Consider the following 12,399-nt stretch of genomic DNA (forward strand, 5'->3'; position numbering starts at 1 on the left):
AGTATATGGAATCATGATAAATAAAGATTATATAGAATTGCATAAAAAATATTTATTCAAATAGACCCATCTATTTACAGAAAGCAGAGTCCGCATTAGCCTACGAGTTGCAGGCCGCGAAGATCAAACAGAAAATACGAAACGAAGAAATACAAATCGAAGTTGTGGAGCGTCGCAAACAAATCGAGGTAGGTAATAAAATAATGTCAATGTTAAGGATATTAGGATTAGAACACAATTTTGCTTTGGATTTGCCGAATTGGATCTGTGATAAAAAGATAATCGTGTTTACAGAAGAGTGTAAAACGATTTAAAGATTGTATTTTGAAGTTTTTGTCGCCATTGTTACTAATTGGAAATACGTTTCAGCTAAGAAAACATATTGGATCTACAGCCAACAAATGAACATGCAGTCTATTGTGGTATCATTGGCAAATTACACGGTGACTTCAGTATAAAATGGAACGTTTCCTTATGTAGTGTACTCAGAATACAGAAAACACCAGAAGCCACGTTCAGGGGTTATTATAAAGCGCGCATTGTGTCCAAAAATTGTGCCTTTATAGCACGTCACGGCATACACACAGTGACAAATCGCTTGTTCGTGAAATTACACCAACAAAAGAGTAATTTCAACTGCTTCAATCCTATGCGGGAAGTTTTCAGTATTCTAAGGTTTTGTACTGTAATTAGAGACTCATGCCTGCTATTTATGTCTATTTCAGGTGGAACAGCAAGAAATTTTGCGTCGCGAAGAAGAGCTGATTGCAACCGTTCGTTTGCCGGCCGAGGCTGAGGCGTACCGTTTGCAGACCATTGCAGAGGGAAAACGGTAAATGCAACGAGCCGAGCCAAGCATAGAGCCTAATATTGCAACGAACATCTCTATTCGATGTTTCCATTCCAAGCAAATCTGCTCGCTAGAATGCTGGCCAGAACGCTCGATAGAATGCTCGCTAAAGTGTTCTCGTATTTTTCTGTGATGTAACATTCGCACGAATGCTGACTACAAGTGAATGCTGAAGTCAATCAGCACATAAACATTATCAGACCGCCATATCGCATTGCAACAGCGTAGTCAGTCAGTAGAAGACTGGTGGTGCAATAATCATTATCAGCCGATAGACGTCCATTGCTGGACATAGGCCTCGTGCATGTACTTCCAAACAAAACGGTCTCGAGCCGCCAGCATCCAGTTCCCTGCAACCCGCTTGATATCTTCGGTCCACCTAATGGAGGGTCGACCAACACTGCGCTTTCCGGTGCAGGGTCGCCATTCCAATTGTTGGTTGTGCAATAGGCCATTTAAAAATCGAAAGAAATTATTTTTATGATGAACTCATTTTGTTATCAGGACCCAAACTGTGGAAGCGGCGAAAGCAGACGGTGAGCGGATCAAAGTGCTCGGTCTGGCCGAAGCGCACGCAATCGGCGACGTGGGTAAAGCGGACGCCGAGCGGATGCTCGCCAAGGCGAAGGTCTACAAGCAGTATGGTGACGCGGCTATTATGGCTCTCGTACTTGAAGCCCTGCCCAAGGTACGCCAACAAACCTTTTGAACCTGGTCAGTTCTGACGATTATCAGAATTTACCAGATTCAGAAGTCAAAGTCAAAATTCACAAACACTTTTGTGGAACGTCAGATTGTTGTGAAATAATATAGTTATATATGTCATTTCCAATCTTTTTTACCGACTTCATTATATCATGCTATACTATTTTATATCTGTGAGGAATATCTGGATGTTTTTTTTTTATATTTCTTGGGATCTAGATTCTACTTTATACTTTCACTAAGTCATAAAATGAAATCTGCAGAATTGACATTCACTATGCTCGAATTTTAATCAAGAAAAATTAGGGCAGAGTGGGCTTCCCTGCGAAACTCTTAACGACTTATGACTAGTGTTTTATTTATTGAACACTGCCAATCCGCATTGGGGCAGCGTGGTGGACTATTGGCCCCTCTCATTCTGTGAGGAGACTCGAGCTTAGTAAGCCGAATATGGATTGATAATGATGATGATATCTGACATTACTCATACTCTTATTTTTTTATTTATTTACTATAGATCGCCGCCGAAGTATCAGCGCCTCTGGCGAAGACGGATGAAATAGTGATGGTGGGAGACACCGGCGCTACGGGCGACATCGCGCGCCTCGCCGGCGCCATCCCGCCCGCCGTGCGCACGCTCACCGGGCTCGACCTCACGCACGTGCTCAAGAGATTGAACCCTCCAGGTATCGACTAAGAATCCTTAATTTAACCAGGTGACCTTTTTTTGTTTTATTTATTCATTTTTATTAACTGACTTTGTTTTAAAAAGCTTTTATTTAACTTGCAATGTATGTATGTATGTATGTTACGGTGGATTCTTTGAACTTAATTTTGAAGTAGATATGTACAACCGATTAAGCTGAAATTTTGTATACACGAGATGTTATATGACGGAATCCAATATGGCGGACCACCCAAGATGGCGGAATAGTTATTTTTAATGTATTTCTACAATATGGGTATCAAATGAAATGGCTTATTAAGTGTAAATTGAAAATATTAAGAAACTTAGAGCCCGCGATAACTAAAAAAAGTAGTAAACGCGAATTTCTAAGGAATTGAAACAGCGCCATCTAGTGGCACTACTGTTTCAATTCTATATAAATTCGCGTTTACGGTTACGCGATCGTCGCAATATACAAACATTGAAATCTCCCACTAGACACTCTATACGTTGACGTTTGAGCATCGATCGATATATCGATATAAACAATATTCTGTCTGTTCCCTACAAAAATACTTATAATTTTCATTAAAATTGAACGAAAACATTAAAAGAAAATATTTATATTGTTTCAGAAGATCTACCTTCATCCGGTCTTAAGAAAAAGGAAGTGACAGCTTGCTAAATGGTGAAACATACCAGTTTTCAAGTGCCATAGAATTACAACTTTAATAATTTACTTCTTATATACTCGTAATTATTATGGAAAGGGTCATTACTATCCGAAGTACAATCACGAACAAATATTTTAAAGAATTGATGGACAGTTTTATTTATTTATTTTGCAATACCTACCTCTTAAGTCGAAGCAAGATTATGATACCACCGTCTTTACTAATATAGTATAGATATTGTACAGTTAAGGTGAAAGGTGTTTGCTATCAAAATGTTTATTTTTATTTTATTTGTAGCTACTTGACTAATATTGTGTAAACGAGTGTCAGTTTTTATGGATTCAGAATGATCAAATGATAACGCCATTGGATTGACAGGAAATTATCTAATATATATATATATAATATATATAAAACAATAATGCACTGTTTATCCTACTCAGTAACCTGTAATAGAGAAGAAATTTTGAAACTCGTACAATTTGTACATTATAGTACCTGCCCTAGTTGAAATCTCTGTGCACGCCCCTGCGTATTATATATTTTAGTTAAATTATACTCTGATGGTGTTAATGATAAATGTATAAGTCGCAATTTCGTGTGAATTATATTTTAGAAAGTGATATTACTTATTCTTTTAAAACATTTTGGTAGCTAACTTATCTCTAACGGTGACGTCATTATTTGTAAAGTGTTATAATAACTTTTCAGTGTGAAGACTTCGATCACGATCAGTCTATATGTATGTCATAAATATGAGTTTTGGGATCTGCTAACAAATTTTAAGTTTTACCATATCAAATGTAAAAAGTCTGAAGAAACATTACAAATAATGACGTATCGTATTTCTTTTCATTCCAAAGTAGTGGTCATTTGTAAATTTGTATTGAAAATAGTGTCTTCAAGTTTGGATAATAAAAAAAATCAAAAAAATCTTTGTAATAGTAGCCAGTAGTCTTAGATTTTGTACCATGTTTAAAATATAATAAACAAAGTGTTCTCATACACTGCCTTCTTGTAGTATAAATATTTACAATTGTATTCAATCTGTACATTCACATTAACAAATGTTCGTGTTCCAAAAGAAATGCACATCAAAGTACTTTATTCACTTGTCCTAATACACTTTTGTGACGTCATCCGTCTACAACTAATATTTTAAGATTTTTAGACCTTTAGTGATGTAATTATAGTTGTGACGTCATAAACGTTTGATCGTTTTCGTGGAATTTTATCAGGCTCATAAATCTTTTTGAGTGAACATTTTACTGTTTTTCTAACAATTGTGAATGTGACTGTACGTCGTGTGATGGTTTGATGAACGGCAGTTTTTTTCTTTTAAAATGTCGGGAATAATGCTTGTTTATTTTATTCATAACAGCTTTTTTATTTAAGTTTGTTTTGATATTATAATTAATATAAATTGCACAAGTTATTCATTTTGTTAACTAATTATTATTTTTAATACAATTTATAATTCAATTTAATTTCGTCATGGTATTATTGATGTACTCTATGATGTATTGTGTAATGGAATTTTTATTTTAAATTAATGTATGAAAAAATTACTTGTTTTATTTTTGTGTGAGTTGTGTGATGTCCAAAAAAGTGAGCTTGGCCGATGGAAGGAAGACGCTGCCTGATATCGACTTTTTAAAATTAATGGCGTTTTATGCGTATGCATTTTTTTTAAATGTCTGTTACATCAGAACTTCGTCATTTATTAAATTTGAAAAATCTTTTTTTGTTTAGTAATTTTGTGTAAAAATTTTTTTTTTATTCTTTACAAGTTAGCCCTTGACTACAATCTCACCTGATGGTAAGTGATGATGCAATCTAAGATGGATGGCGGACTTACTTGTTAGGAGGAGGATGAAAATCCACACCCCTTTCGGTTTCTACACGGCATCGTACCGGAACGCTAATTCGCTTGGCGGTACGTCTTTGCCGGTAGGGTGGTAACTAGCCACGGCGGAGGCCTCCCACCAGCCAGACCTAGATCAATTAAGAAAATCTCAATCGGCCCAGCCGGGGATCGAACCCAGGACCTCCGTCTTGTAAATCCACCGCGCATACCACTGCGCCACGGAGGCCGTCTAAAAATTTCTGAAATACTACGTCTTTGAAGTCGGGTCCATATTTATGTTTATAAAGATTATAAGAAAACAAGTAGGTGTAGTAGGTATAATTTATTTTTAGCACTTAATATAATGTATTCGATTCCTAAACTCTTCTTATATTATTCCTAAACTAGGTTTGTTTTAAATCTGGTTTCCTTGTTAATGATTCGGGTTGTGTAATTCTCCTCGTATGTTCGTTTTCATCAGCTGTAATAAGATAAAATTAATAATCAAAATTACACAGCATTATCAATTTTTTAATATTCTTATCACTGTAATAATATCTGATGCGAAGACGTAGGAGATACCTATTATACCTATTATCGAAAATTCGAACATTTCTGATACCAGCTGATGGACATTCCACTTCTATACAGTCTGCTGACTATTTTTTTCTATAAAAAGGATTCCGACGAATTGAGAACCTCCTCCTTTTTAACCGACTTCAAAAAGGAGGAGGTTCTCAATTCGGTCGGTATTTTTTTTTTTATGTATGTACACCGATTACTCAAAGACGCCTGGACCGATTTCAAAAATTCTTTTTTTGTTTGAAACGGTATAGTCCCCATTTGGTCCCATTGCCATCATGTCAAGATCTGATGATGGAATCCTGGAGAAATTGAGGGGAACTTTCGAAAATTATATGGGTGTCTAGTGTGTTCGTAAACTTTTCCATTTAGTACTTTTAAGCACTACAATTTCATGAAGGTTTAAAATCGATCTGATGATGGAGCCATAAAACAGACGAGGGAACTCCTCGGCGATTTACAGCAGTTATCTTGTGTTTGGGCTTGATTAATTTGTATTAATGAGAACTTTCCACATAGATAGGTTGTGACTGTCATTTAAGGGTTTGGTGATGAAGACCAAGGACAATTAAGGGAACTCCTTAACAGTTTACAGTAACTACTTTGTGTTTGATTTATTCGTATTGCTGAGAACTTTGTACTAAGATGGGTTGTGACTGTCATTAGGGGTCTGATGTGTTCGTTTGAGATGAAATTTTACACTAAAAATGGAAAAATAATAAAAATTGTAATAAAAAAAATACAACCGACTTCAAAACCTAAAAACGTACCCAGTAAACTAAAAAGCGAAAAATAACATCATAATATGTTCTACCTGCTGATCAGTATGAAGGCGGTGCTTAGCCGGTGTCGTCTTGATTTAAGCCATTTCTGACAGGACCACATGAAACAACACTGTTTGCAAAATCTAAATGGCTTGAATTAATACATCACCGACTTAGCACCGCCTTATTATGATGTTATTTTTCGCTTTTTAGTTTACTGGGTACGTTTTTAGGTTTTGAAGTCGGTTGTATTTTTTTTATTAAAATTTTTTTGAAGTCGGTTTAAAAAGACTAAAGTAATAGGTAACTTGAACAGATAGATTTCCACACGGGGAATGATTTTCATCAATATCTGGAATAATTAAGTTTCATTTTTCACATTTTCATGTGACCAGTTGACGCGCATTTCACCGCTGTAGGTACTTCAGCCGAATTTGTTTATTTCTGCTATATGGTGGTTCGGGAAAAATTTATCATGTTTTAAGGCGTAGGTACTTACTATTCCTCAAATCTTGATGATGATGATTGGCCTCGTAACAGACTATTTTGAGGCTACATTAAACTATACAAGGATTTTACAAGTTCCGTTCTGGGAGGGTATCGCCCATAAAAACTTACAACTACGTACCTCGACTTTTTCCTGATAGCTGAGTTCTGTTTTAGTGAGCACGTAGGACAGCTTCGCCAAGGCTGCTTCGGCTGTCATATCGAACGCGGGCACCACACCGCACTCTACTAATAGCTAAAAATGATAATTCATATTTTAGGTTTTAGGTATTTTAGGTTTTAGGTAATCTACTTTCTTTTTTACAGTACCTAGAAATTGACGGACCTAGCAAATAGGACATACGTAAGTAGAAAACCATAGCCTTTAAACAGAGCAACACTCAAACGCAAAAGGAACACGAAAACGTATCGACTTGTATCAGTTCCCGGCATGCTGATAAGCCTCATAATAATATGTCTGCAATTACACCGGCAACCATATTTTTCAGATCACAGTGTTGCTGCTTGATGCCAAAATGACATGGTGACATGAAATAGCATTATAATGATAGCCTCGGACAAAACTTTCGTCACGAAAATCTCCCCTCGTACTATAAAGGATCCGTGGTGAGTAAAATTTAAACAATTTTTCTCCATCGTTTGCGATCTCTGGCCATTTGAATAGTTTCTTGTGTTTTGTAGAAGGTAACAACAAGTACCTGCCTCAGTCATTTGATCTAACTATACCGAGGTTGAGATGTACTCGTACTCTTCCATGTATTTTTGGCGTAGGTCCACCAAAAAATTATTAATCAATGTCTTTTCCTAGTAAGAGAGTAATGGGAAACTTTAACTTGTTTTCTATAGTACTAACTAAAAATTTATTCAATTAGCTAAGTAATGAATAAAACCTGCACATGAGCGTAATAAGAGTATATGTACCTATAGTGAGATATAATAAACAAGAAATCTTACAAGTCCAGTCTCGTAAATAGCCTTCCCCAGGACAGTTCCGTTGATGCATTGCGTCACGTTGACGACTAGCACGTTGTTCTTCACAGCCTTCTCTATCTCTTTGTAAATCTCTTTCCTCTTTATCGGGATGTTTCCGTTTCCATACGTCTCTAGGACTACACCTTTAATTACAAAATTTAATTGCTTAAAAGTCTTTGTAGATAGGATTAATTTCTCCACACCGCAAATGATCAATTTAGTCACCGATTGAATTTAGATTTGCTAGAAAGGAGCAACTGTTGTTACCAGTTAAACTTCTTCCATGAGTCATAAACAACATCTCACCTTAATAGAAGAGAGGATTTTTTAGAATTAGATACTACCAGGAGTCATGGTTTAATATGCAACATGTACATAGGCAAGGTGGTGTGACACACCTAACTTCCCAAAATACTAAAAATGAAAATTTCAGTCTTCACTACTGGCAGCTATTCATAGTCATTCATACATTCCACGGAAAAGCGTAGGTAAATTAATCATATCCAAACTAGTCAAGGTCAATTTAAAACAATAAGTTTTTCGTATATCGTACAAATTAACTAAATCTAATCTTTACCTTCCATTCCTTCAAAAACTGCTCTAATAATTTCAGGAGTAATCGTAGGTGCTACTTTTAGGACGTATACTTTTTGGGCAAGTTTATCGTGTAACCTGCATTCGTCAGGAACAGAGCCGGGCAGGTGAATCAGCATTTTTGGATCAACTTCAAGTATTGTTTTTGCTTCCAACAGTGGAGGGAAGTTTGGAGAATCGAAAGCGTATATTCTTGTGTTTGAGACCTTCTTTACTCTGGAAATAGCACGAGATGTGTTCTTAAATTACCTCTTTTTTTCTAAAAGTGGGGTTTATCACAATTTTAACTGATTAATAGAAATGGGATATAAAGGTAGATTAGCATGAAATTCCGCGAAGTGGTTTTGACAAATTTACTTGAACACATAGAAATTTTACTATTAGGTAAATTAAAATATTTAACTACGAGTATTTTGTTACCTAGTTCCTCTGAAAAGTTTTGCACCGAAAAAGACCGTCACTTCTGGGATGTGTAATGTCGCGGCAATCAGAATAGCACACAAGATGTTGTTGTTGCCATCACTGCGCGGCTGGAATATCGGCACCTACAACAGAAACACGAAGAACTGAAGACCCTTCATGGGTACTGCCAGGGTATTTTTGGCATAGAATAGATCAACACCCTATCACCTATGTTTAATTTCTTTTAGGCTAGGCAGTTTTCTTTGTAGAAGAGAGTTCAATGCCGTTTGATGGATTTAATATTATAATGTGGATCGATCAGTATGTAATCTTAAGGATAATGGCCAATTTCGATGGCTTAACGTGCTCTTACTAATGAGCCTTAAGCCCGAGTGTGAAACGCAGCTTCATGATTCCGGGCTGCTCTGAGATTTTCTTGGAAGAAAGAAAAAATTTAAGCGTCCTCCTCGTTTGTTCTGTGATGTTTGATAGTTTTCCATTCAACTATGGTGGAATACATTGTGAGCCATCTGCTGGTTCCTTCAACAGTCAACTATTACGATGAAAACTAACCTGAGCTCCAGTAAGCACCACCGTCTTCCCAACAGACTCCAACATAAATGACAACACTGACGCACCGTACGCTGTCGTGTCTGTGCCGTGGAGGACAACGAATCCATCATAGTCGTAATAAAACCTCTAGAAAAAGAAATAATATTTAGACATATCCCAAGATAAGGTTCATTCTTGAACAAAGAAACAAGTCAAGTTTATCTGAGAAATTTTTAGTGAAATGAACAAGTCTAATAAGTTTTGCATATTTTCTTAAATTCAACACACTCTTCTAACGTTTGTGACATTATTTTAGAAAACTCCAAACAGTATTTTGTACCGATGTTTTTGTAACTAGACAGAATTTCAAATTTGTTATTTATTACAGAGAGATATATATCTGCGTTATATTGTAGTGAATATTATTACGAACCTTAAGCATCGCAGTAACATAATAAAGTGTCCATATTCCACCATACAATCGGTAATCTTTTAAATTAATATCAATTGCAACGAAAACTATATGACTTTATTATTTTAGGTTGGTACCTTGATATCGCGAGCCATTTTGAGCCAGTCCTCTATCATGAAATCTGAGGAATCCTTTAATTCGTCGTACTCGTAAATTTTGTACAATATTTTAATGTCTGTATCTTTGCCATCTGAAAATTTAAGAAAAACTTCAAAAAAAGAGTACCAGTAATTTCTACAGGGATAGCTTTAGCGTTTTGTATTCTGTGATTTCTACCGTTTCTACTAATTTAATACATCGTCATAAAATTTACTGACTCAGCCACGGATTTTTGGTGAGTAATCAACATCTTGAGAACTTTCATCAGAATCATAATCGGGGCATCCCATCTCAGCGCAGTCTTGTCTACCCTACCACACCTGGAGTGTTTTTCTAAAGCCAAGGAGTTCCCGAATGATGTAGAATGAAAGGGGTAATGACCCCTTCATTACCCCTTTTTCGTAGCCTACATTATTCGTAGCCAAATTTAAATTACGGCCTTTTTACTCGAAGATATCTTACAAATATAGATGTTAATTGTATATCTACATTAAAAATAACAATATGCTAAGTTTTATTTATAGCAGCTCACATCGAAGATATTATATACCTAGAAGATAAGATAGTATTTTTCAGATGTGCACTGATAGTGGTTGACTCATTGTAACAAAGGTCAATGTAATTTCATTTTTTAAAGGCAAATGATGCTATTAACTTATATTTCCACACTCACAAGAGACACAAAATTCATAGGGTACTTCCCGTAAATGTAAAACAAATATATCAACCTATTGAAATATAACAAGTAATATCGTTTAAAATCATAAGTAATATGGTCTTTTACTACACTATATGTATTAGTACGATTACATCAGAAGTGGGATAAAGAATTTGTGCCCGCATAGTGAACAAACATAACCACGTAGTTTAAAACACTACCTTAAATCAGGCCAATCATTTTTCATTTCTTTGTTAAATCTGGTATGAGAGCATTTTTCATAAAAAAAGGGTAAAAAATTAGTTGAGTATTGACTGTCGTGGTGTACAAGTTAAAGTAATTCATCTACTTAAAACTAAAGAAGTTAGGTTGTGAAAGTGTTGTTTATAGTTTATCCGAAATATAATTAAATCAGTTTGCTGTAGTAATGAGTTGCTAAATATACTGTGAAGTGATGTTATTATGGTTATATGTTTAATTAATATAACTCTGGTACTAACTGCTCGTCTTATTTTAGAGTACGATTACATATATCACAAAAACGCAGGGTCCAAGTCACATACAAGGAATGGCGGTCTTATATAACTGGGTGCTATTGGCATTAGGTTAATGATCTCACCTGGTAATACTAGATAGTCTGCTTTGTCAGTCTTTGCCAAGTTTTTGTGCCAGTAATCATCGTCGTGAAGCTGAGCAAGTTTCCTGATTACACGGTGCTCAATGTTTTTTTGTGGGGTCAATACTAAAAGAAAGAATCATTTTCATTCAATCAATCAATCGATTTATTTATTTGCAGATACATGCGTACGTATATATATACAGGTGATCGGTAGATGTAGATGGTAAATGTATCTTGCCATTTGGCATGCAGAATTCGGAATTTCAAATTAAGCTACAGCTGTCTTAGCTGCAATCATTTCTGGTTTAATATTACGATTTAATTAATTAGTGTTTTTATAAAAGTACTTCTACTTATTTATTCTTTATTTTTTTGCTTGCCCAAAATTCTTTTCTTGTGATTGCTTGTTCTAGATATCCTCATCTAAATATAAAACTGAAAGGTATCTACTTTAATAATTATCGGTGCTTATACTGGAATCGGAAAAGCATTATAGGTACCTATAAACCCAGCATGTTAGATTGTAAGACGCCGCTTACCATTGTCAACGTCTCACAATCTAACATAATCTAACAAATATGAGTAAAAATGTTTGTGTAATCAATTTATTGCATTTATAAATTGATCACACAAATAGTCGTTGGAATCGAACCTACGACCGTGTATGCAAAAAGCAAGGCCACTGGCCGCTGCGCCACGCGGCCATCGATAACACACACGAACACAGATCAATAACAACTGGATGTTAAGCAATAATTGTTAACAAATATACCGCGCGGCGTTAGCTAGTAAATATTAAGTATGTTGTATATCAAATCATTTAAAAAGACCATTTATGGAATGTCTACTTACCTCCTTTCTCATTTTTCAACATTCCAAAAGTTCCACCGGTGTAAATAACAAGCACTCTTTTGACTTGACCCATTTTAAATAAACTTTAAATAAGTGATAGTTCTCAATATCAATGTTCTCTCGATAAACGCGTCTCGTGGTTATCTGTTCGTTGAATATACTATCGACTAATTGCCAAGTCGATGAGTTAATATCATGAACTGTTACAGGACGATAACGTTATTTAAAACGACTCATTGGATTATATACGCGGTTATCAACGAAACTTTATACCTACTTCGTAACTAAAGATTTCAACATCACGATTACTGGAAAAGATTGACTCCGAGTGCAAAATGATGCTAATTCAGTATACTATAGAGATATTATTATCAGTTAAGTGGGAGTTGGATCTGAAGATGTGCTATTAGCACCGTGTGAAAACTGATAACAGGTTTTACTTAATGATAATAATTCATATTTCATAGTGATATAGTAGGTACTTATCAAAGGTCAAACAAGTGACTAAAACAAACGACTTACGCATTGGTTATTTCGTCATTAAATTACATTACATTTCGTCTGTGTTAGAATATTTTGTGAAC

The 12,399-nt window shown here is 35.4% G+C and overlaps 2 protein-coding genes across 8 annotated transcripts in view; one reads left to right on the top strand and one right to left on the bottom strand.

Annotated features, from left to right (window-relative positions):
* LOC112055976 (flotillin-2) overlaps positions 1–4,231 on the top strand; it is a 294,787-nt gene extending 290,556 nt beyond the window's left edge. For 6 of the 7 annotated variants that reach the window (XM_052882900.1, XM_052882903.1, XM_052882905.1 and 3 more), the window contains 5 exons: positions 81–188; positions 726–832; positions 1,355–1,538; positions 2,073–2,241; positions 2,858–4,231. In XM_052882900.1, coding sequence (XP_052738860.1) covers positions 81–188; positions 726–832; positions 1,355–1,538; positions 2,073–2,241; positions 2,858–2,907 — 618 coding nt within the window. In that variant the 3' untranslated portion in view covers positions 2,908–4,231. Of the gene's footprint in view, positions 1–80; positions 189–725; positions 833–1,354; positions 1,539–2,072; positions 2,272–2,857 lie in introns of all 7 variants that reach the window. The other variant, XM_052882901.1, reaches the window with a different exon arrangement.
* Positions 4,232–5,071: 840 nt separating this feature from the next.
* LOC112055979 (L-asparaginase) lies at positions 5,072–12,100 on the bottom strand. Its single transcript, XM_024096294.2, has 9 exons — positions 11,816–12,100; positions 10,964–11,086; positions 9,665–9,777; positions 9,137–9,262; positions 8,582–8,706; positions 8,145–8,377; positions 7,550–7,710; positions 6,717–6,830; positions 5,072–5,223 (listed from the first exon to the last, which is right to left on the bottom strand). The coding sequence occupies exons 1-9, from the start codon at positions 11,886–11,888 to the stop codon at positions 5,176–5,178; spliced, it is 1,116 nt and encodes a 371-aa protein (XP_023952062.2). The 5' UTR covers positions 11,889–12,100; the 3' UTR covers positions 5,072–5,175.
* Between the last annotated feature and the right edge of the window lie 299 nt (positions 12,101–12,399).

The sequence above is a fragment of the Bicyclus anynana genome, chromosome 8 (genome assembly GCF_947172395.1).
Source record: "Bicyclus anynana chromosome 8, ilBicAnyn1.1, whole genome shotgun sequence".
NCBI classification, from domain to species: Eukaryota; Metazoa; Arthropoda; class Insecta; order Lepidoptera; family Nymphalidae; genus Bicyclus; species Bicyclus anynana.

Coding starts and splice junctions, on each gene's coding strand:
- LOC112055979 (XM_024096294.2), bottom strand. CDS start 11,888: ATGGGTCAAGTCAAAAGAGTGCTTGTTATTTACACCGGTGGAACTTTT. Junction 7,711..8,144: donor AGTTTTTGAAGGAATGGAAG/GTAAAGATTAGA, acceptor TTGTAATTAAAG/GTGTAGTCCTAGAGACGTAT. Junction 5,224..6,716: donor GCTATCAGGAAAAAGTCGAG/GTACGTAGTTGT, acceptor ATCTTATTACAG/CTGATGAAAACGAACATACG.